Source organism: Lampris incognitus, chromosome 12 (genome assembly GCF_029633865.1).
Source record: "Lampris incognitus isolate fLamInc1 chromosome 12, fLamInc1.hap2, whole genome shotgun sequence".
Classification (NCBI taxonomy): domain Eukaryota; kingdom Metazoa; phylum Chordata; class Actinopteri; order Lampriformes; family Lampridae; genus Lampris; species Lampris incognitus.
The window spans coordinates 34,825,327-34,850,699 of NC_079222.1; the positions used below are offsets into that span (position 1 = coordinate 34,825,327).

The 25,373-nt window shown below is 44.7% G+C and overlaps 1 protein-coding gene across 8 annotated transcripts; it reads left to right on the forward strand.

Moving 5' to 3' along the window:
• Positions 1-271: 271 nt before the first annotated feature.
• srek1 (splicing regulatory glutamine/lysine-rich protein 1) lies at positions 272-23,902 on the forward strand. 8 transcript variants are annotated; one of them, XM_056290864.1, is made up of 12 exons: positions 272-656; positions 834-967; positions 3,302-3,417; positions 3,497-3,646; positions 4,473-4,651; positions 4,848-4,978; positions 5,080-5,182; positions 5,282-5,386; positions 11,554-11,625; positions 11,810-11,915; positions 21,953-22,022; positions 23,743-23,902. In XM_056290864.1, the coding sequence occupies exons 1-12, from the start codon at positions 529-531 to the stop codon at positions 23,748-23,750; spliced, it is 1,302 nt and encodes a 433-aa protein (XP_056146839.1). In that variant the 5' UTR covers positions 272-528; the 3' UTR covers positions 23,751-23,902. The 8 variants fall into 8 exon arrangements, with proteins under 8 accessions (XP_056146839.1, XP_056146837.1, XP_056146838.1 ...); XM_056290866.1 differs by lacking the exon at positions 272-656 and adding exons at positions 1,758-2,182; positions 2,816-2,937 and having other exon boundaries at positions 21,953-23,902; XM_056290867.1 differs by lacking the exon at positions 272-656 and adding exons at positions 1,758-1,941; positions 2,816-2,937 and having other exon boundaries at positions 21,953-23,902.
• The last annotated feature ends 1,471 nt before the right edge of the window (positions 23,903-25,373 follow it).

Genomic DNA, 25,373 nt, shown 5'->3' on the forward strand with positions numbered 1-25,373 from the left:
TCTTCACATTCAATTTTTGGATATTGTCGTCAGTTTTACACAAATACGTAACTTTCCATTCGGGGGGGGGGGGGCAAAAAAGCAAGCAGCGGGGCGTTTACGCTCTGACGCCATCTCCTGGCGACAACTCACCCGCGGCGAACGCGTCCGACCTTAATGACGTCATCAGCAGGGGTTCGCTATTGTTTCTGAAAACCATGCCGCTCTCCGCCGCTTTTTAGCGACTCGTCCGACTCTAAGCTGGTCTTCGAAGGCGCCGCGGCGTCGCCCCGCAACCCACCCACCCCCCACCCCCCACCCCGGCTCCGGTGAAGAGAGTGATGCTGAGCCCTCTCGTCGGCGCGGTCGTTTCGGAGAGGAGCGTAATCTGACTCTCGGACCCCCCCCCCACACACCGGGCACGGCGCTGCGGAGGTGGAGGACCCGGGACACAAACCGAAGCGGCGCGGCCGCATAGTTGTTTCCGCGGATGCCATGCGGGGAGGCTGCGTCTAACGTCCGAGATCCCCCCCCGAGCCGCCCGACGAAATGAGTCTGATAACGGGAACCGCCGTGGTCCAAGTCACCAACCTGTCGTCCGCCGTCAGCAGCGAACAGTTGCGCACCTTGTTCGGTTTCTTAGGAGACATCGAGGAGCTGCGCCTCTATCCGCCGGAGTAAGTGTCGCCAGCGGGCCGCGTCCGACCGAGGCGAGCGCCGGGGATCTGCGGCCTCCTCGCTACCCCCCTCGCAGTAACACGGGTGCTAGCGATTCTCGTGACGGCCAAAAGTAACGAGTGTACTGTTTTTCTCTCCCCCCCTCCCCTCTCCTCCTCCCCCCCTTCTGTTTGCAGCAACGCGCCCCTCTCTTTCTCGTCTAAAGTGTGCTACATCAAGTACCGAGAACCCTCCAGTGTTGGTGTGGCGCAACATCTCACCAATACTGTTTTTATAGACAGAGCCCTCATAGTTGTCCCGTGTGCGGAAGGTGAGTGCAATCGATTGTGTTTTTAAAAACAACAACAACAACAACAACAAAAAACGACGTGCGAGTCGTCTCAGTAGACTGAATAACCCCCCCTGCCCACCCCCACCCCCCATAGCGACTCTGCTCGGGATGAATTCTGGGTTGTTGTTTTTTTTTTCTTAAACTTGAAGGATCAGCAGTGTCGTGCGATGGGCTGACTTTTAATTTTTTTTTTTTTTTTTGCCTTATGTGTCACACACTTTGCATAGTCTTAACGTTTACAGCGACACCTCACAACGTCATTCTTCACACATAACCACCCTCCCCCCCCATTCACTAACATACCACACCACTGGTCACGACACGGTGACCCGATGTGTTCAGAGTGGAGGATATTGTAGTTATGTTGATTTCTTTCCAAGTTGCACCACACCTGTCGTTACTTTATCCAGACTTATTCCACTGTAAACTATTTTTCATATTATTTTTAGGTAGGGCTGTATTGTTAAATAAAGAACAGTGATGGAAGCCCTTTTTTATGTCGTTTGAACAAAATAGTACATAATGCATATGTCCATACAGCTAACTGAATCTCTCCCCCCCTCTTTTTTATTTCAATTTTTTCCCCTTTTTTTGTGCTTTTATTTGTTTAAAGCCCCTCTCTTTTGGTGCCACTGTTCCCTAATGTACAGTTAAAATTCTGTCAGCTTTATCCTAATGCTTTTGTCCACGTGACTTGGTGCTAGATGGCTACTGAGTTTATTAATTTGGTTTTGTATGTTTTTTCTGTGTGATTATGTGTGCATATCAGATGACTAGACTGGCCCAGCTGGTACACTACACTAGCCTGAGTCAGGCATTGTTTTCCAAGCCACTATCCCCGATGGGGCCAACGCAGCCTTCAAGGGGGGAATGTGACCAGGAGAATAGCCTGCTGAACCTTCCAAGATGGACACCTTGTCTCTTTTGTTTTATTTTTATTTTTATTTTTTTCGGTTTGTTTCCTTTCACACTTTCCCATGTTCTCCACTCTCTGCTGTCTCTTATGTAGAAACCAACAGTATCGCCTGTCTACGGCGTTGTCGTGATATTTGGTATTTTGGTTTTTGTTGTTTTTGATTTCTGTCCAAACACCCTGTCCCTCCTCTCCCTTTCTACCTCTACAGCAACGAGTTGTGTGTGCGAATTCTGTCCCATGTTGCAATGGCGTACCGGCGGAATACGTTATCACACGTGGTGCGCCGGAAAGATGACTAACGCTTTACTCTCTTTGTCTCCTCCTTCTGATCTTTCTCCTGTTTCGATCTCATTTAGGCAGCGCAGCTTTTAAATCGTAACCAGCTCCTGCATTAGTACTCGACTAAGTCTATACAGCGAAGTTTAGATGCCATTCCCCGTACCGCCGTCATACAGTTACAAAATGAACCCCATTCATTTCGTCCAGCATTTAGTAGTACTTTTAGGAACTTGATTAGGGTTCTTTCCCCCCCGGGAAGTCATGGCATTAATATTCTGCATCATTATTTGAAATGTATTGCCTAGAATTTAAGCTAGCCTAGTAAGGAAATGGTAGACTTGTCGTGACATATGTTCTTTCACATTTGGTGCCTCCCCCTTACTGTGAAGTGACTTGGTTTCCCGTCTACAGTTCGGAGTCTAGTCATAATAATTGGACTAAATGGCCAACTTGAAGTGTACATTTTACCGTTGTAACCACCCTCTCTACTCCAGGGAAGCGGCAGACTTGATCAGGATTCAGAAGAGAAAGATTCCGTTATCCGTTGTTATTTGGCTAAGTCTTGGTTAACATTTCCTACAATTCTTAAAATTGTTGTTCTTCTCTGTATCTGATGTCCTGTGTGCTATTAGTGATGCAGCCAATGGGGTTGTCTTGTGTTGCACACCTTTCCAACACTGAGAAACGATCGCTCCACGGAAAAGCGCCCATGCTTGATATCGTATGGTTCATGACCAATATGTTTCCAGTACAGGTGACCCCATACATCAAAGTGTTGACTCATTCTCTGATTTTTGTTTTTTTGTCATCTATGAAAAGAGACCGAGGGCAAAATCAGTTTTTTTTCTTTTGCTTGTGAAAAGTGAAAAAAATGTTAACGTTTATGCAGTGCTAGGTCAATGATTGAAATTGACTGGAGAATAATGTAATCAAGTAAATCCAAAGTAAGGATGCTCGGACAGTTTACCATGGTTAGACATTAGCACACTTGTAAGCTGTTTGAGGAAGTTTGTGCTCTCTTTCTTTCTAGAGCTCAGTGGGCTAATTGTGCAGACATAGAGGAGACGGAGAGGAGAGTTCCTCCACTGCCTTAACTAACACCCGCTTCTGCCCTACAGGGAAGATCCCAGAAGAGGCCAAGGCCTTGTCGCTTTTGGCACCAACCACCCCAGTGCCGAATCTAATTCCTGGAGGGGGACTTCTACCGATTCCTACCCCAGCTCCAATTCAGAATGTAAGTTTCTTATTGCCCTTTTCCCCCCCTCACATACGTCTCATGCATGTTTAATATATGAGTCATGTGTGTTTTGCAGCAGCTGAACCTTCCCATTGTGAACCAGGCATCCCCTGCCCTGGATCCCTCTGCATCACTGTCGGCTCAGCCCCCCCTCATGGGCAACGTGGATCCTTCTAAAATTGATGAGATCAGAAGGACAGTCTATGTCGGCAACTTGAACTCACAGGTACCATACGCTGAAATATTATAGAAAATATTAAGTTAATTTTAGTGAATTATATGGCGGCATGGTGGCGCAGTGGGTAGCGTGGTTACCTCACAGCACGAATCAGAATCAGAATACTTTATTCATCCCCAAGGGGTTCAAACCCCGGGATTTTCCGATCTTGGGGGTCATCCCAGGTCGTCCTCTGTGTGGAGTTTGCATGTTCTTCCTGTGTCTGCGTGGGTTTCCTCCGCGTGCTCCGGTTTCCTCCCACAGTCCAAAGACATGTAGGTCAGGTGAATCGACCATATTAAATTGTCTCTAGGGGGCGTACGGGTAGCGTAGCAGTCTATTCCATTGCCTACCAATACGAGGATCACCGGTTCGAGTCCCTGTGTTACCTCCAGCTTGGTCGGGCATCCCTAAAGACTCAATTGGCCATGTCTGCGGGTGGGAAGCCGGATGTGGTATGTATACTGGTTGCTGCACGAGCGCCTCCTCTGGTCGATCGGGGTGCCTGTTTGGGGGACTGAGGGGAATAGCGTGATCCTTCCACGCGTTACGTCCCCCTGGCGAAACACCTCACTGTCAGGTGAAAAGAAGCGGCTACAACTCCACATATATCAGAGGAGGCAGGTTGGTAGTCTACTGTCCTCCCCAGATCAGCAGAGGGGGTAGAGCCAATTACCCCACTCTTCCGAGCTGTCCCGGTCAGAAGATTGGGGTAATTGGCTGGGTACAATTGGGGAGAAAAAGGGGGGAAAAATGACAACTGGTTTATTTAATGCTTTTGTTTATAACGGTGTGTAGCTGCAAACTTTAATTTGTGTGTTTTCCTCATCCTTAGACCACTACAGCAGAGCAGTTGTTAGAGTTCTTCCAGCAGGTGGGAGATGTGAAGTATGTGCGGATGGCTGGGGATGAGACTCAGCCTACACGGTTTGCTTTCGTCGAGTTTGTTGACCAGCAGTCTGTCTCCAGAGCCTTGACCTTCAATGGAGTTATGTTTCGAGACAGACCGTTGAAGTATGCACTTTTTTGAGGAATTCTGTAACATCTCTATTGTGAAAGTCATTCTAGGCAACAGACAGTGTAAATGAAGTAGTGGATAGTTCAGTTGGAGAGAAGTCAAGTATTGGCTTTCCATTATATGTTGTAATCTTTTCGAGAGAACCACACCCACTGTTGTTTGTATTAACTGGGGCTGTGTTGTGTTTTCCAGGATTAATCATTCCAACAATGCCATAGTAAAGCCACCAGAGCTGACACCGCAGGCTGCTGCAAAAGAGTTAGAGAGTGTCATGAAGAGGGTGAGGGAGGCCCAGTGTACTATTGCTGCTGCTATAGAACCAGGTACAGACAACATTGCACTCGGATCTTCTGCAGGTATGCAGTTTTTAGTTACATGGATCTTAAATTGCGTTCAAAATCTAACAGTGTCGCTCTTGTTTCAGCGGATGGAGAAAAGCACTCCTCTAGTCGTTCCAGGAGGTCCCACCGGTCACGCTCCCACTCCCACTCCAGAACACATAGAAAGAGGTCCCACTCAAGACACAGGTACCAAACCTTTACTCCAGTTTAAATCTTTGGATTTGTGTTACTGGTGGTCTCAGTATATGATTATTTTTTTATAACCAAGCAAACTGTTTAATGTAGGAGTAGACCCTCCCAGAAGTGGCCAAAGGCAAGTGACTCCCGCAGTTCCCGAAGCAGCCAAAGGAGACACTCTAGAGAAAGGAGACACAGCCGGAGTCACTCGAAGTATGACAAGATCACGCATTGTTAAATTCCAATTTTGAAAAAAAAAATTGTTTTTTCGTTTAAAAAACACATGCATAAAAGTAGTAGCATGTTACCTTGTTGTAAAACATTTAATACAAGGTGTTAAATACCTTTGAGAATATATGTGTGTGTGTGTGTGTGTTTATGTATATACACTGATGAGCCAAAACATGACCACTCACAGGTGAACCGAATAACATTGGTCACCTCCAAAAAAGGGCACATGTCTGGATGGCACACTGTGTAATTTGTTGCTGGTCAGGTTCAGCGTCGTACTGAGCAAGGTGATCCATAAATGGCTGCCATATTAAATCAGAAAATTTATTAAGATTGGCCATCATGCCATATCGAACTTTCTCCATATGTAATTATACCAGTGAGCTCAGTTAACCAGCTCTAAGCCTGAGGCGTAGTGTTTTGACTCCCAGAGCCTTAAAATTACTTTCTTTGCGATTACCATTCCATACATAATAGTGCTTTGCACGGAGACACTGCAGTTTAGTAGGGAAAGATAACACCCAAATATTGCAATCTCTGGATCAGGTTCAAACACACAGCCATACATGTCAGAGAACCACTTGAGTATACCATACCAAACATGATACAGTTTTGGGCATGTCCAGAAAAGATAGGTCAGAAAGCCTTCTGCAGATTTATAGTGGTCACATAGAGAGGAAATGATAGGGTAGGAAAGATTCGGTGCAATTTAGTTTTTGAATAATGAAGCCTGTGCATCACCTTGAATCAGATTACTTGATGCCTAGCATTAATAGAACAAGATCGGGTCCTGTTAAGGCGCCTGAATGGAGGGCAGGTTGGCACCAATGGTCTTCTCTGCAGACTTAACGGTCCGTTGTAGTCCGTCTCTGTTCTGACTGGATTGTCGCAGTGTAGAACTGAATCGGCAGTTCCTGAGGCAGGTTGAACTTCTTTGGAGAAAGTAATAATAATGAACTTTATTTATATTGCACATTTCTGAACAATGTTACAAGGTGCCTCACACAACAGGATAAAGTAATGCACATAGTCAACATAAAACAAAAAATACAATAAAAATGTAGGACATAACGCCAGATCCGCTCCACTGAACACGGTGAGCATAAAGTCACAAGAGCATAATTAAAGCGAACACAATTAAATCCGATAAAACAAGGATTATGATAAAAACAATTAAAATAAGGTGATGCAAGAAAAATATAAAGAGTAACAAATGTAAAATTATAAAAGTATAAGATATATAAAAAAATAGAAATGGCGCAACAACAGATTTACTATAAAAAAGCCTTCCTGTAAAAATAAGTTTTAAGAAGTGATTTAAAAGAAGGCAGCGAGTTTGTTAGCCTAATTTCCTCGTGAAGGGAGTTCCTCGCATAGGGAATTCCTCATGTAGGGAATTCCTCATGTAGGGAGTTTCAGAGCTGTGGGGTTCTTACAGGAAAAACCTGGTCGCCTTTAGTAATGAGGTTGGCTGAGGGAACAGTTAAAAAGGACCTGCCTGAGGAGCGCAGGCAGCGACCAGGCCCATGGGGTGTGAGTAAATCAGTATTAGGGGCGGCATGGCTCAGGAGGTAGAGCGCATCGTCTAGTAATCGGCAGGTCGCTGGGTCGATCCCGAGCTCCTGCGGAGAGCATGTTGGAATGTCCTTGTAGGCCATGTAGGGCTTTAGTGAAAGTTTAAGACCAATCCTATACCTAACAGGTAGCCAGTGAAGCATTGCAAGAATGGGAGTGATGTGTTCATGTCTCTTGGAATCTGTTAAAAGTCTGGCAGCTGTCTTTATGCATGCTCAATAATTCGGGTAAGAAAATCAAAGAACGTTGAATCAGTTCATCTAATACAATGTTTATTGAGAGATACATTTCTTCACTCATCTAAGGTCATGTAGATGAGTCATAAGATGTATTTGACAATAAATGTTGTATCCAGATGAACTGATTCAACTTTCTTTGAGTCTGGCAGATAGGTTTCGGATGAGCTGAAGGTGGGAGATGGACTTTTGACTGAGCCCTGCATACAGGGAGTTACAATAATCCAGACATGATGAGATGAATGCATCGATGACTTTTTCAGGGTCCCGTTCAAGATAGAAAATGTTTAACATGTTCTTAATTTCCTAAGTACAGCCTCTGCTGGGCCCTTTTGATGATTGAGTCTATACTGGATGCCCACCTTAGGTCCTAGGAGATTGTGGAATCCAGAAATCTGTAGGACACCGTACTGTTGTGTATGGTGAGGAGGGGACGTGTTGGAGGGGTTTCTGCTGAAGTCCACTGTCATCTCCACTGTTTTGAGTGTGTTCAGCTCCTGGTTGCTATGGCCGCATCAGAGGGCCAGCTGATCAACCTCCCGTCTATAGTACGCGGAATCGTCACCATCCTGGATAAGGCCAATTATGGTTATGTCGTCTGCAAACTTCAGGAGTTTAACAGGCGGGTCACCTGAGGTGCATTAATTTGTGTAGAGGGAGAAGAGTACAGGGGAGAGCACACATCCCAGGGGAAGTGTCAGTGCATATTGTCCGGGTGCTGGATGTGATTTTCCCCAGCCTCACCAGCTGCCTCCTGTCTGTCAGGAAGTTTTAATCCACTGGCAGATAGGGACTGGTACAGTGAGCTGGATGAGTTTGGAGTAGAGGATATCTGAGACGATGGTGTTGAATGCTGAGCTGAAGTCCACAAACAGGACCCTTGTGTATGTCCCTGAGGAGTTGAGGTGTTGGAAGATGTAATGCAATCCTATGTTGACGGCATCCTCCACTGACCTGTTTGCTCGGTAGGCAAACTGCAGGGGGTCGAGCAGGGGCTGTGATTTCCTTCAGGTTGGCCGACACCAGTCTCTCAAAGAATTTCATGGCCACTGACGTGAGGGCAATTGGCAAATAGTCATTTAATCCTGTAATACAGGGTTTCTTGGGGACCAGGATGAGAGTGGAGCTGTTGAACCAGTACAGGACTTCACACTACTCCAGTGATCTGTTGAAGATAAGTGTGAAAATGGGGGCCAGCTGGTCAGTACAGACTTTAAGAAAAGAAGGTGACACGCCACCCGGGCCTGGTGCCTTCCTGGTTTTCTGTCTCTGAAGAGCTTGCGCACAGCCTCAACATAGATCCTGAGTGCAGGTGGGGGTTCGGTGGGGAGGGGAGAGTGGCTGACAGGGAGTGAAGTTGGTTGTGTGTTGTGGCCAGAGAGGGTGATGGGTGTGAAACTTTGCTTTTCAAACCTGCAGTAAAACCATTTAGATCGTCAGCCAGTTGACGGTTCCCTGCAGTGTGGGGGGATGGTCTCCTGTAGTTGGTAATGTCTTTCAAACCTCTCCAGACTGATGATAGGTCGTTGGCAAAAAAAAAAAAAAAAAAAAAAAAACAAAAACAAAACCTGTTTTTCAACTTTTCAGAGTAGCACATTTTTGCCACTCTGATCTCCTTTGTGGATGTACGTATTTTTGGCTTTGTTGTACCGGATCCTATCTCCACCCCTGTAGGCTTCCTCTTTGACCTGATGAAACTGTCTGAGTTTTGCTGTGAACCAGGGCTTATTGTTGTCGAAGGTACAGAAAATTTTGGTTGGCACACACGTCCTCACAAAGGTTGATGTAAGTTGTCAGTGTCTATAAGTTCATCCAGGTCTGTAGGTGCAGCCTCAAGACCTCTGAAGATGTCTTCTGGTAGTATTTGGCACCAAAACATTAGTAGCAGATCCTTCATGTCCTGTAAGTTGCGAGGTGGGGCCTCCATGGATTGGACTTCTTTTTCCAGCACATCCCACAGATACCCGATCGGATTGAGATCTCGAGGAATTTGGAGGCCAAGGCAATACCTTGAACCCTTTTTCATGTTCCTCACGCCATTTCTGAACAATTTTTGCCATGTGGCAAGACACATTGTCCTGCTGAAAGAGGCCACTGCCATCAGAGAATACTGTTGCCATGAAGGGGTGTACCTGGTCAGCAACAACAATGTCAGGTAGGTGGTATGTGTCAAAATAACATCCACATTTAATGCCAAGACCCAAGGTTTCCCAGCAGAACATTGCCCAGAGCATTGCCTCTGCCAGCTTGCCATCTTCCCATAGTGCATCCTGGTGCCATCTCTTCCCCAGGTAATCGACGCACAAGAACCCGGCCATCCACATGATGTAAAAGAAAACGGGATTCATCAGAACAAGCCACCTTTTTCCACTACTCCATGGTCCAGTTCTGACGCTCATGTGCCCATTGTAGGGGCTTTTGGTGATGGACAAGGGCCGTCATGGGCACTCTGACCGGTCTGTGGCTACGCAGCTCTACGTGTAATAAGCTGCGATGTACTGTATGTTCTGAATCCTGTCTATCATAGCCAGCATTAACGTTTTCAACAATTTGAGCTACAGTAGCTCTTCTGTGGTGGTTTTTATTTTACTGCTGCACCCCTTTCTTCAAGGGCTAAAGCTCTGGGCCTGACCCCTGAGATGGCCAAGCTGCTAGCAACAGGACTACCACAGTCAGTGGTGGAGACCATGCAGCAGGTATGGGCTTCCTCAACCCTGAGGGCATACTCCTAACAGTTCCAGTACTGGTGTGGCCACAGACAGACGGACCCTCTCTCCCCCATTATTGTGGACCCTCTCTCCCCCATTATTGTGTACCTGCAAGAAAGGCAGCCTTAGTATACCATTCACACAGGTCAGATAACCCATTGGCAACAGGCTACAGGTAGGGACAATGTCGTCTTACTTCCTCGAATAGCCCACTATCCCTCCTCTGGGCTGGCTGACCTTAATGTCTGTTGGGGTTAGCTGAGACTAGGTAGTGTCTGGCTCCCAGGGTCCTTTTGTTACAGAACTCAACATCTTACAGGGTCTGTAATAAGGTGGAGTTTAAAGGGTGCACATGTGTATACAATTAAAGTCGCCAATGGCAGTGACCTGCTGGCACAGGTGGTTGGCCACTTATTCCGAATACTGGTGGCGGCCAAATCTCATTCAAAACTGATAGCCATTCTTTTAGGACAGCGGCAGTAGGTAGTGACCTACTCAGTTTCCTCTCAATGAATCTTACGTTGTCCTTAAACATATGGAATATGTGGAGTGGAGAGAGTCTCAATGTGGTGGAGAATATAAATCAGAATCCGAATACTTTATTCATCCCCAAGGGTAAATTGGGTTCTATTACAGACACTTACGCTCTAATAACTAAAAACTAACAAGATACAAGATGAGAAAATAGAAACAGACACAAATAGAAATAAAGATAAAATAAGAAATTGAAATAAGAACAAAATATATCAACAAGCATGGTGCACATAACACCCTATCTATACTTCACTACTGCAGCACACAACAAGCAGCACAAACAAAATCTGACAGGGCCAGTCCATGGACCATTAACTCAGAATATCTGATAGTCTGAGTCTGAGAAAGAAGTTGTAAAGTTTGATGCCCACAGGCAGGAATGACCTCCTGTGGCGCTCTGTGGTGCTTTTTGGCAGAATGAGTCTATTACTAAAAGTACTACTCCTGTGCCCAACCAGCACGTCATGGGGTGGGTGGGAGACATTGCCCATGATGGCACATAATTTCAACAGCATCCTCCTCTCAGAAACCGCCGCCAGAGAATCCAGTTCCATCCCCACAACGTCACTAGCCTTGTGGATAAGTTTATGGAGCCTGTTTGCATCCGTTACCCTCAACCTGCTGCCCCAAAACACAACAGCAAACAGGAGAGCACTGGCCACCGCAGACTCAAACCACATCCTGAGCATTGTCTGGCAGATGTTGAAGTACCTAAGCCTCCTCAAGAAGTGGAGACGGCTCTGGCCCTTCTTTTAGAGGGCATCAGTGTTCTTAGCCCAGTCCAGTTTATTGTCTATATACACCCCCAGGTATAAAGGTTACATTGCATCCGTGGTTATCTAAGTGAACAGACTGTCTCCTGCTCAATGCCACTCGGAAACCAGTTCCAATCAAAATTATACAGTGAGGCCCCACACACATGCTGCTCACATACCTAGTTTATATTAATGCTTGGCCTCCACAGGTGTGTGTCTTAGGGAGCAGTCCACATCAACTGCCCCATGGGGTCAGTCCCCCATGTATGGAATATGTAGGATGGAGAGAGAATCTCTTCACTCACAGTACCATAGTTACAATGTAACTTTCATGTTATCAGGGGCCATAAGAGGAGGAGCGGAGACGGATCCAGGAGTCCTCGCAGGAGACCGAGATCACCCTCGCCAAAAAAGTAAACTTGGCATGCCTAACCTCCTCAATTTATTTGTTTCCCAATCATTAGGCCCAGGGTAATGAAATATGAGGTCCTCAACCTTTTTGGAACAATCAGTCATTTCCTCATAATTCATGTCCAGGATTTTTTGGGGCTGTGTGACATTGGCATTCTTGTTACCACTTGTTTTAATGACTTACAGGGGGAGGAAAGACAAGCGAAGAGAGCGAAGTAGAGAAAGAAAAGACCGGTCCACATCAAGAAAGAGGAGCCATGAAAATGAGGATAAAATGCGTCGCAAGGCTAGGGTAATGAACATTATCAATTTGGGGATATATTTGTTTTTGTGGGTGGGGTGGGGAGGATGTAGGGTGCAAGTATATGTACAGTGCCTTGCAAAAGTATTCAATCCCATTGACAGTCATCACTAATTTCTGGTTTATAAAAGATACTCACACATCTGTTCCTGAACAATATTATTTTTTTGAGCCCATAAGCTCTAACAGCATGTTCCCAAAGCCAAAATAAGTTATGTTTCGCTGACCTTTTTTAAATAAATTAAAAACTAAAATATAGTGCTTGCATAATTCAGCCCCCACATGTCAATACTTTGTAGAGTATCCTTTTGCTGCAATAACAGCCATGATTCTCTTGGGGTAAGTATGTACAAGCTTTGCAAAGTCTTCTGGAGAAATGTTTGCCCATTCTTCTTGGCAGAAATTGTACAGGTCTTGCAGGTTGGTGGGATGGCGCCTCTGGACTACAATTTTCAGTCTGTGCCACAGATTTTCAATAGTGTCAAGGTCCCAATTTTGACTTGGCCACTCCAAAACGTTCATGTTTTTGTTGCTGAGCCATGTAATGGTTGCTTTAGCCTTGTGCTTAGGATCATTGTCCTGCTGGGAAGTGAACCTTCTCCCAAGCTTCAGTTTTATGGCAGACTGCAAGAGGTTTTCTTCCAATATTTCCCTGTTTTTAGTGCCACCCATTCTTCCCTCAATTTGAACAAGGTTCCCAGTGCCTGTAGATGAAAAGTAACCCCATAGCATTATGCTGCTGCCGCCATGCTTCACTGTAGGGGAGGGTATTTTTATGGCATGAACAGTGTTAGGTTTGTGCCACACATAACGCTTTCAGTATTGGCCAAAAAGTTCAACTTTCATCTCATCTGACCACAAAAACTTTACCCACATCCTAACTGGGTCTCTCTAATGCTTGGTGGCAACCACAAAGTGTGCTTTTATATGCATAGTTTTGAGCAACAGCTTCTTTCTTGCAACCTTCCCATACAGGCCAGATTTATGGAGAACCCATGATTCGGTTGACTCATGCACATTTACTCGTTTCAGCCACTGACCTCTGGAGCTCCTTCGAAGTGATTGCAGGATCATCTGTGGCTTTCCTCACCAGCCCACGTCTTGCTCGGACACTTGGCTCTGAGGGGCAGCCTGTCCTACAAAGCGTCTGGGTGGTGTGATACAGCTTCCACTTTCTCACAATGGATCCAACAGTGTTCCGTGGGACAGTATCCAAACACTTGGATATTGTTTTGTATCCCTTTCCCACCTTCTGCATTTTAATCACTTTGTCCCTTACTTCAGTATTCTGCTCCTTTGTCTTCATTTTCTGGTGGGAGTTCACGCCCGGCTAATTAACTTTACACAGAGTGTTTTATACCCATAAACGAGACCGTTACTTTAATATGTTACAGGTGCACATTAATTATGTCCAATTGTGTTAATCTGAGTTTGTGTAGGGATCATTTGTCATTTGTGTAAACTTGGAGCTTTCAGGGCGCAAGGGGTTGATTACTTATGCAAGCGCTATATTTTAGTTTTTAATTTATTAAGAAAAAGTCAGCGAAACATAACTTATTTTGTCTTCGGGAACATGCTGTTAGAGCTTATGGGTTCACAAAAATAATGCTGTCCAGGAACAGACATGTAAGTATCATTTATAATCCAGAAATTAGTGACTACTGTCAAGGGGGTTCAATACTTTTGCAAGGCACTGTATGTTATCGAAGTAGTGTGTGTGTGTGTGTGTGTGTGCATTTGTGTGTGCATTTGTATGTGTGTGTGCGTATCTGCATTTGTATGTGTGTGTGCGCATGGATGCGTCCGGGTGTACCATATATACACTGATCAGCCAAAATGTTAAAACCACTGACAGGTAAGTAAATAACATTGATTATCTCATTACAGTGGCGCCTGTCAAGGGGTGGGATATATTAGGCGGCAAGTGCACAGTCAGTTCTTAAAAGTTGATGTGTTGGAAGCAGGAAAAATGGGTAAGCATAAGGATCTGAGTGACTGACACGGGCCAAATTGTGATGGCTAGACATCTGGGTCAGTCAGAGCATCTTCAAAACGGCAGGTCTTGTGCAGTGTTCCCGGTATGTAGTGGTCAGTACCTTCCCAAATGCAGATATTTGGGAAAAACGATGAGCAAGTCAATTTGTGAGAGCTCAAGACTTACTACTGCATTAGTGGCTGCAATGAGCATGTTTTGCACTGCACACCTTTTCAAAACGGGGTTGTAGGCTTGATACTGCCACTCTCAAGTCATGCTCCATGTTTAGGTTAGATCTGTACGTTGTTTTAAGTGAGGCAACGGCAGCAAAGCCCATCTTACAAAGATAGGATGTGGTGAAGAGACGCAGAATGCCCACAGCCCTCTGTCCTATGAGTGGATACTCCTTCTCAACACCAAGCCAGAATTCACTGAGTGTCTGAGCTGTAAAGCTTAGTCTCAGGGTGGAGTCAGATGTCATCTCGGTGAACTGGTCCTCTTCAGCAGAGCTGAAATCAGCAGGTGCTGCTTCATTGAATGCATCTGTCACCCAGTCATACTGAGCACTGTTGTTTGAGAAGTATTTTTGAAAGAATCCTGTCAAGGAAGAGATGTGCTCCTTAAGACATGAAATCACTGTGGTGGCTCCAGAATCACTGGTTTCAACAAATTCGCTCAGATTCTCAAAGAAATTAGTATTTCCTTGATCAAGTCGCCTGCCCCACATCTCAAGCTTTCGAGTGAATGCACTGATTTTGTCTGCCAGGTGAGGAAGGTGCTTGTCTTTGCCTTGAAGCTGAAGATTTAATTCATTCAGCTTTCCAAATATGTCGCTGAGATAGGACAGGTTCATCAGAAGTTGTTCATCACTAAACTTGCTTACAACTTCATGCATACATACCTCCTCCAGAAACACCAGAATTTCCTGTGAGTTCAAAGACTCACGACAACACTTCACCTCGCGAGAGCCACCTAGCCTTGCTGTGAAACAACACAGCTGAATGTTCAGGTCCCATCTCATCACAAAGTGCAGAGAACAACTGCGCTCTCAGGGGTCTTGTTTTGATGAAATTGACCACGCTAACAACATCGGTCAAAACTTCATTTAGGTCAGGGCTAATCTCTCTTGATGCTAGTGCTTCTTTGTGTATGACACAGTGCGTCCATTGCACATTTGGCGAGATCCTCTTGATTAGTGCCTGCAATCCCTTTGTTTTACCTGCCGTAGTCTGTGCACCACCCGTGCAAACGCCCACACAGTTCTGCCATTTCAGCCCATGTTCTGTCAGGTAACAGTCAAGAAGCCTAAAGAGCTCATCTGCTGTCGCTCTACTTGGGACGTACTTGCAAAACAGCAAATCCTCACACAGTGACTCTGATCTGACAAAGCAAACATGAGCAATAAACAAGCAGTCTTTATTGGTGTCAGTAGCGTCGTCCACTTGTAAGACGAATCATTTGTCTTTCAGTTTTTCAATGAGTTGTTCTTCAAGGTCATTTGAAATGTCGCATATACGTCTTGCAACTGTATCATTGGACAGAGAGACAGCCTTCAATTTTGTGGTGCTTATCTCATCAGACATAGTTTGACACCATATCTAAAGGTGCGGGAAGTATGAGCTCCTGTGCTATGTGTGTGGTTTCTTGCCCTGGGCAATTCTGTATGCGACTTTGTATGATGCCATTAGTGTTTTGTTGTTCACCGATACAGCTTTTACAAAGCAATGTTCCTGCTGACGATATGCACCAAGTGTTCTCTAAAAGAACTCAAATGGCTTATTGACGTGACTGGGGTGTAATGTCTCTAAGTGTCTTCCGAATTTGTTTGGTCTCATAATACCAGCTTTCAGAGTTTTCAGACATAAAATACACACTGGTCTTTCCTCATCTCCCACCACATTCACTATGAACCCAAGAGCAAGATAGGCTTCATCATATTTCCTTAACTTGGTTTTTGGTTGATTACCATCAGTTAAGCACTTTGTCTTGTTTGTCTCAGAAGCATCGCCTGTCTTTCTTTTCGTCCCTGTCAAATATCTCTCCATTCTGTCAACCTACAGACTTTCTGTCTCATGAGAGCACGTTTTGTTGATTGTTACATTACATTACATTACAGTCATTTAGCTGACACTTTTATTCAAAGCGACTTACAATAAGTGCATTAACGTAGGAAATCAGGAGAACTACTAGTCATCAGAGGTCATAAGTGCATCTAAACAAGCATCTAAGAGCAAAACCAGTGCTAAAGTAAAAGCGCAAGAAAGTTTTTTTTTAATTAGTGAATACAGTAAGTGCTACGGTTTCATGCCACAAAAGAGCACCACAGATGCAATGTTTGCTTTGAGAATGTTGATGGAGAAGTATAGAGAAGGTCAGAAGGAATTACATTGTGTCTTTGTAGATTTAGAGAAAGCATATGACAGGGTGCCGAGAGAGGAGGTGTGGTATTTTATGAGGAAGTCGGGAGTTGCAGAGAAGTATGTAGGAGTGGCGCAGGATATGTATGAGGGAAGTGTGACAATGATGAGGTGTGCGTTTGGAAGGACAGATGGGTTCAGTGTGGAGGTGGCATTACATCAAGGATCGGCTCTGAGCCCTTTCTTGTTTGCAATGGTGATGGACAGGTTGACAGACGAGATAAGGCAGGAGTCTCCATGGACGATGATGTTCGTGGATGACATTGTGATCTGTAGCGAGAGTAGGGTGCAGGTTGAGGAGAGGTGGAGGTATGCACTGGAGAGAAGAGGAATGAAAGTCAGTAGGAGCAAGACAGAATACATATGCGTGAATGAGAGGGAGGACAGTGGAATGGTGAGGATGCAAGGAGTAGAGGTGATGAAGGCATATGAGTTTAAATACTTGGCGTCAACTGTCCAAAGTAACGGGGAGTGCAGAAGAGAGGTGAAGAAGAGAGTGCAGGCAGGGTGGAGTGGGTGGAGAAGAGTGTCAGGAGTGATTTGCGACAGAAGGGTACCAGCAAGAGTTAAAGGGAAGGTTTACAAGATGGTTGTGAGACCAGCTATGTTATTTGGTTTGGAGACAGTGGCACTGATAAAAAGACAGGAGGCGGAGCTGGAGGTGGCAGAGTTGAAGATGTTAAGATTTTCATTGGGAGTGATGAAGAAGGACAGGAATGATTATATTAGAGGGACAGCTCAGGTTGGACGGTTTAGAGACAAAGCAAGAGAGGCAAGATTGAGATGGCTTGGACATGTGTGGAGGAGAGATGCTGGGTATATTGGGAGAAGGATGCTGAATATGGAGCTGCCAGGAAAGAGGAAAAGAGGAAGGCCAAAGAGGAGGTTTATGGATGTGGTGAGGGAGGACATGTAGGTGGCTGGTGTGACAGAGGAAGATGCAGAAGACAGGAAGACATGGAAAGGGATGCTCCACTGTGGCAACCCCTAACAGGAGCAGCCGAAAGTAGTACTAGTAGTAGTAGTAGTAGTCGAATACAATAAGTGCTAAGAGCAAGTAACAGGGTAGTAGTTCTTGTTCCGCCGTGGAAAAGATTTGGGCATCAAAACAGTTCTGCACTACATTCCCCTCTGCTCACGTGCCCCCCCCCCCCCCCCCGTCATGTGCCACACACTTTGAGAAATGCTGCTGTACACTATCCTGGCCACTTGGTTATGCCTCTCTGTGTGTGCTGTCCCGGCCTGCATCTTACACCCTGCTACAATGTGCTGGACTGTCTCAGGGGAATCTTTGCACAGCCTGTACCTTCTATCCTGTCTGTTGTGGTAGACCCCTGTCTTTCTGGATCTGGTGTTGAGTGCCTGCTCTTGTGCTGCCATGATCAGAGCCTCTGTGTTGTCCTTCAGATCAGCTTTTTTTAGCCACTGGTAGGATTTCTTGATGTCAGCCATTCCCTCTATCTGACAATGGTAAATCCCATGGAGGATGTTGGTCTTCCACGATGTCTCCTCTTCTTCTGCGTCGTCACCCCCTGTCCTCTGGATGCCTCTTGGATGCTAAGTGTTTCTTCATGGATAGTGGCTCTGACACTCACCAATCCTTGGCCCCCCCTCTTTTTGGTGTTCGTACAGTCTCAGGGTGCTAGACTTTGGGTGGAATTCTCTTTGCATTGTAAGGAGTTTTCATGTCTTGACATCTGTGGCCTCTATTTCCTCCTGTGGCCATCTTATTATCCCAGCTGGGTATCTGAAGACAACTTGATGGCTTGGATCTTATTCCTACCATTGAGCTGTCTTCTCGGGACTTGCCTTACACTCTGGAGATATTTGGCTGTGGCTTACCACCCTGCTTTATTGTAATGGCTCCCATTGGCCTGTTGGATACCCAGATACTTGTAATTGTCCTGTATGCTTGCAATCCTGCCAGCCCTGTGGTAGCTCCACCCCCTCAGTCCTGATCAACTTCCCTCTCTTTGTCACCATTCAGTTGAATGACATCCCAATGTCATCGCTGTATATTGTTGTGAGGTGGATGCGTGTATTGATGTCTCATCCATTCTTGGCATACAGCTAGATGTTTTTAGCCAAATTACCATCAAGTATGTCATATACAAAGGTGATGCGCTGTCCGTGCTAGTTTTCCGCATAGACCCAAATCCTCAGTCAGATCGTCACAAAGAGGACTTCCGGCCTGGATGTAGAATGGAATAGACGTGCAAGGAGTTGGTCCTGAACAAATTACTTTTTTTTTTTCCCTTGAAAAAAACACCGTTTGTTTTATTTTACCCCACACTTGTCTAACACAGTTGCCACTCGAACTACTATGAACCTATGGGGCAAAAATAAGAAGTCAATGCCTGAGATTTCAAGTGCTACAGGTCTCTCTGAAGTTTGGGAAACATGGCCGCCAATATGGAACCTGTTTCAGCCTCCCTGCTAATCTCCGAACTCAACAAGCTCAGACCAAGCCTCTCAACTGAACTGACAACCACTTTGTCTCCCAATTTAAAATTCACTTGATGCAATCTGTCTTGCTTCAGGTATTCCGTCTTGCTCCTACTGACTTTGATAATAGTAAGAGTCCATCGATTGCAGGTTAAGGAACGAGTAATGCACTGGGTGAGAGTGAAGGGTCAGGTGCTCTACCAGGGCAAGAAAATATTTTTCTTCAACGCCTTAAGTGCCTTTTGGCGAAATAGTTTTTTGATTTATCCTATTACTGTAATTAATGTTTATTTTTATTTTTTATTTTTTTGCATCAGCAATAGGTGAGGGTTGGGTGGGAAGGGGCTGGGGGGGGGAATTACCAAAATATGCAGGGACAATCATTTCGCAGAGTGGCTATAGATACACGTTAAAAGGTGGGGTAACCATCAGTCCACTCCTCTACATGGATGACATCAAGATGTATGCCAAGAGTGAACAAGACATTGATTCACTGATCCACCTCACCAGAATATACAGCGATGACATCGGTGTTTATGTTACGCCTCTGTAAGACAAGATGGAAAGGAATGAAGCGGACACGATGTTGCTGGCTGCAAGTCCAAAGTGTAATGAACGAGCATACAAAACATAACATACATTACATATAATGTTCACCTTTAAACAAACAGCATGATAAATATATTGTCCAATACTGTCCATAGTGCCGTTGTTCATTTAAGATGGAATATACGTCACTCTTACTTGAACTTCGTCACACATATAGCAGTTATGCACCTGTACATTTAACAACCACTATATTCCTTAAACTGTAACACATTAACATGGGTCTTAACTTGTTAAATATTATACACAATACAGACAGTTGGTCTTTTTGAAAAGCGTTGGGACACACCCCCATCACGCTCTGCCCGTGTCACCTAAACTAACAAGCATGCTGCAGCCGAGCTAACACTTTCTTGTTTCGACTAAGTAAATCCGCTTACTGATATTACACTTGACACAGGTATTTTACCATCAGTGTATTCCTTGTAACAGAAAACACATGTACACAGTTAAACATTTTACAACCGTTATTTTGACCTGTAAGAGGAGATGGAAAGAAATGAAGCGGACATGATGTTGCTGGCTTCAAGTCCAAAGTACACTATATGGACAAAAGTAATCGGACACACCTCTTAATCATTGAATTCAGGTGTTTCATTCAGACCTATTGCCACAGGTGTATAAAATCAAGCAGCTAGCCATGCAGTCTGCATTTACAAACATTTGTGAAAGAATGGGTCGTTCTGAAGAGCTCAGTGAATTCAAGCGTGGTACTGTCCACCTTTGCAATAAGTCAGTTTGTGAAATTTCGTCCCTGCTAGATATTCCATGGTCAACTGTAAGTGGTATTATTGAAAGGTGGAAGCGTTTAGGAACAACAGCAACTCAGCCACGAAGTGGCAGACCACGTAAAGTCACACAGCAGGGTCAATGAGTGCTGAGTCCCATAGTGTGTAAAAGTAGCCAGCACTCTGTTGACTCAATAACTGCAAAGTTCCAAACGTCCTCTGGCAGTAACATCAGCACAAAAACTGTGCGCCAGGAGCTTCATGGAATGAGTTTCCATGGCAGAGCAGCTGCATGCAAGCCTTACATCACCAAGCACAATGCCAAGTGTCAGATGGAGTGGTGTAAAGCACACTGCCGCTGGACTCTGGAGCAGTGGAAACGTGCTCTGTGGCGTGACAAATCACGCTTCTCTGTCTGGCAGGCTGATGGATGAGTCTGGGTTTGGCGGATGCCAGGAGACTGTTACCTGCCTGACTGCATTGTGCCAACTGTGAAGTTTGGTGGAGGAGGGATAATCGTATGGGTTTTATTTTCAGGGATTGGGCTAGGCCCCCTTAGTTCCAGTGAAGGGAAATCTTAATGCTTCAGCATACCAAGACATTTTGGACCATTCTATGCTTCCAACTTTGTATGAACAGTTTGGGGGAGGGCCCTTTTCTGTTCCAGCATGACTGTGCCCCAGTGCACAAAGCAAGGTCCATTAAGACATGGTTGGGTGAGTTTGGTGTGGAAGAACTTGACTGGCCTGCACAGAGCCCTGACCTCAACCCCATTGAACACATTTGGGGTGAACTAGAATGAAGATTGCGAACCAGATCTTCTCATCCAACATCACTGCCTGACCTCACAAATGCTCCTCTGGATGAATGGGTAAAAATTCCCACAGACACATTCCAAAATCTTGTTTAAAGCCTTCCCAGAAGAGTGGAAGCTGTTATAGCTGCAAAGGGGGGGGGGGGACCAACTCCATATTAATGCCTATGAGTTCAGAATAAGATGTCATACAAGTTCCTGTAGGTGTAATGACCAGGTGTCCCAATACTTTTGTCCATATAGTGTATAGAATGAGTCGCGAGCAACACGCTCCCCCTCACCCACAGGAGACCGATCAGAGGAGGCGCTAGTGCAGCGACCAAGGGCCTCATGTATCAATCATTACTATAGGCAAATTTGTTCTTACACACCCATGGGATTTTTTTAGCCCTCAAGATTGTCTGACAGTCGGTAGCAAAGCATGATGGTTGTTTTTAATTTCTTCCTCCTAACATCTATCGTCTACCTCTTGCGACGAGCAATCACCCAGGCCTGCAAAGACATCAGTGTTAGCCAATCGGTGTATAAATTCAGGGGTTACCCAGGTTGTACACTGGTCTCTGAGACAAACTTCAGGGCTAAAAAATCCCATGGGTGTGTAAGAACAAATTTGCCCTTAGTAATGATTGATATATAAGGCCCCTGGACACATACCAACGAATTAGAGTGCATTTTCAACACATTTCCATGTCCATTACTTATACGTCTTCGAAGTCACGGAAACAGTTGTCTGCTCTGCGCAACTCTGTAATTGTGGCCGTTTTTGTGTTGCAGTATGCTCCATAGTTCCCATAAAGCTGGGTGCTTTGAACTGAAAAGGAAGAAACTAACACCACTACTGGGGTCACTAAATCCAAGTCTGAGTCAGCCCAATTAACATGAACAGCATATTTCAGTATTAAAAAATGTATAAAACATATAAACATTGGAACAATCACATAAGGCGAAAAAATCAGCCAAGATTTACTCTTTTCTTTTTCCAAAAGACTCTTTTGCTGAGCCGAGTTGTTCGTTGGATTTGTCACTGAGTTCTTCTGTTTCAGGTGGAAAGGGACTGTGACAGGGAAGAAAAGGAAGACTCTGAAAGTGACCGGGAGGACTCCGCCACACCGAGTGAGGATATGACTTCACCATTCTGTGCGCAACACAATGGCAGCTACAAAACATGCACTGATGAGTCAGTCTCCATGGATGCTGACAGCACCAAGTAACTGGGCACCATGGAAATAATAAATAACATGATGATGTCCATAGTGATACAGCATTTATACATATATATTTGTACATAAATAATGAAACACACTCACACTGTAAGGAGCAGCGGTGTACTTTTACCACCATCCTTTTCTTGTGTTGAACAAGCCTGTGTCGGGGTAGGGGGGGGTCCCTTTTTTGAAACTCATGAATGTGCTTTTGTCGACCCTACAGATTAAATCCATTTGTAATCCCATCTGAAATGCAAATGAGGTTTTGGTACCTAAGGGGAAATTCCACCTTTACCATGAACAATATTCTAACATAGCAACTTTTTTAAAAACAATTTGAAGCCATTCTTTAAATCCAGAGGTCACAGAGTTACCGGTCATTGTTAGGGTTAAGACCAGTGGCGGCTGGCCAGTACAGGGTGCTGAGGCTCCGCCCCCTTCAAATATCAAGAGATGGAAATCTACTTAAACATGTTAAATATAATTTAGTTGTGTAATGCACATAAATATGAAATAAAAGTGTTTTCAGCCTGTGAGCCCCTGTCATTAGCATTAAATATTGGTTCCAAATGGTGTTTGGTTGGTTTCTGTCTGAATACATATACTTCCTGGGTGAGGGGCGGGGCCAAACCACACCTTATGTAAGCCCTCAAACTTGTGGCGAGCAGGTGACCTGAGGCTGCTGTCTGATTGGTTTCTTCAGATTTTCCAGGGGGCGCAGTTCTGTGCCGCCCCAGACACTCCCACTTTTATTGGCAACAAATTGGTATTGTTTTAATGTTTTTTTTTAATCTAATGTGATTGGACAATTCTCGCGGCTGTCTATCATGTTCACACCCACCACGACACCTCGTCTCGACTGTCAATCATCCACCGTCTACGAACCCTGAAAATCTATAGGCTACGTTGTCCTTCTTAACAACTCTGTGACTGTGTGGACATTAAAGCAGCTGTCAGGTGTGCTGCGCCAAGGTAAATTGCGCCCCCCCACCCCCCCAAAAAATGTTTAGCACCAGCCGCCACTGGTTAATACTCCCGTCTGTGCCCCTGAGCAAGGCAGCGGAAAGAAGAACTGGAGTTGGTCCCCGGGTGCTGCAGTTGCCCACTGCTCCAATACGATAAGATGGGTTAGTTTAAGAGAACAAATTCACTGTAAACTGTACGATGACAAAATAAAGTGGCTTTCTTTCTTTCTGTTGGCTGCATCTAACAATTTTTTTCCCCGATTCTCCCCCCCCCCCCAATTAGTCGATTAATCTAACGACTAATTTATTGGTTATTCTAAAGATTATTTTGTAACAGATTTTCCCCAAAATATCAAAAACTTGTCTCATTACTTTGTCAACATTTCATCCATTCATGATCTCAGTTTGTTAAACAACCCAGAAAAAAAGATAAAACGATGCCCCGATGGTAAATTCTTATGAAATTGATTTGAAAAGGGGTTGTTTGTCGACGCCCGCAGGGGAAGGAAGGAAATGATCCAGTTATCATTAAGAGCCCCCCCCCCTCCAGTATAAAGCTTTGTTAGCTGTTATCTTCACGTGACTGTCTACTGTCATACTAAATCCTTTGTTTCTCAACATGTGCACCATGGTAATCTTTTGTGTTTTTCTTGACTTTGACAGCCTGCTGATTTTGTCCTCTGTCAACACTTTGGATGTAGTGTTTCCCTCAACCCTGGCCTAGTTTTTGAATATGGATGCGAGAGTGTCTTGGCTTGGCTCTCGTGCCTCCTATGAACCCGTGCAAGCTATTTGTCCCCTTTTGCCAAATAAAGATTACAATCTCCCACTGCGTTTTTCTCAGCGACATTATTCGATGAGCTGCCTTTGGCCAAGTGCTCACTGCAGATACACTAACAAAACAGCTAACAGCTCACAGGGTCGAGTCTCCAAGTCTAAAAACTGACTAGATGACTGAAATGCCTGATACAGCAGGTGAATATGGCGGCACGGTGGCCCAGTGGTTAGCGCTGTCGCCTCACAGCAGGACAGGTCCTGGGTTCCAACCTTGGGGTTGTCCAACCTTGGGGGGGGTCATTCTAGGTCGTCCTCTGTGTGGAGTTTGCATGTTCTTCCCATGTCTGCCGTGGGCTTTCTACGGGTGCTGCGGTTTTACCCACCATCAAAAAGACATGGGCAAAACAGGAAACCTTTAACCACTGCTCTAGGATTTTATATGTTGTTCACCTGGGCACAGATTCTATGACTCGTTGACCCTAGGCCCTAGGTGGACTAACATGCCTCATCATCATATCCCTCTTTTAGACTACCAGACATATGAACAACAAAGTATGCCAAAGCCAGTAGTAGGCCTGTGCTGGTTAAAACTAGTAAATGCCAACCTGCAAGGAACTTCACCACTTCGGATCTGTTTTGATGGTGTATAACGGGTAGAATATTTTTGCCTGGTTCAAAGAAGGTTGACTCAACTTCATCCGGATACAACCTTTATTGACAGATACGTTTCATCACTCATTTAATCACTTCAATCTAAAAGTTTTAGACTGAAAGTGTCACTTTAGTTGAGAGATGAAACACATCTGGCAGTAAACGTATCCGGATGAACTGATTCAACATTATTTGATGTTCGTCCCCGGATTATTGAGCATGCACCGAGACATTTCGCCTGGTTGTCGACAAATTTCAACACAAGACATTTAATAATAACAATTTTATTTGTATAGCACGTTTCTAAAATAATGTTACAACGTGCTTTACAAAGAAATAAAACCAGACAAGGCTAAAATGAGAATAAGACCAAATATGTAAGAGTAAAAACAAAACCTGTGTAAATAAATATACAAATACCAAACATTTGTACAAGATTTCTGTCGTGGCAATTATTTAAATCCACTCTGACATTAAATGAGGAGCGAGTCAAAAATCTTACAGTATTGTCACACTTTAATATGTTCATGAGCGGTTGCAACCAAGGATAGATGTTTGAATGCGCACCGATTAATACAGTACAGTGTCTCTTATAGGACAGTCGTCTGTTCTGCTCCTTATCACGTCTTCCAGCTCACATCCCACGAAGGCCATTTCTTCAGTTAGTGTGTACACACTTGCTGTTCTCAGTGAGTCTTCCCTCCATCCCTCTGCTATCAATCAACAGTTAACAATAGGCCTTTATTCGTTCACATGGAGAAGACACTTGATAAAACAACCTTTGTCCTGTTACACATGGACTTTAAGCATCTATCTAAGCAATGTAAATAAAGTTAAACATGGTATAGGTCATACATGGTCAAAGA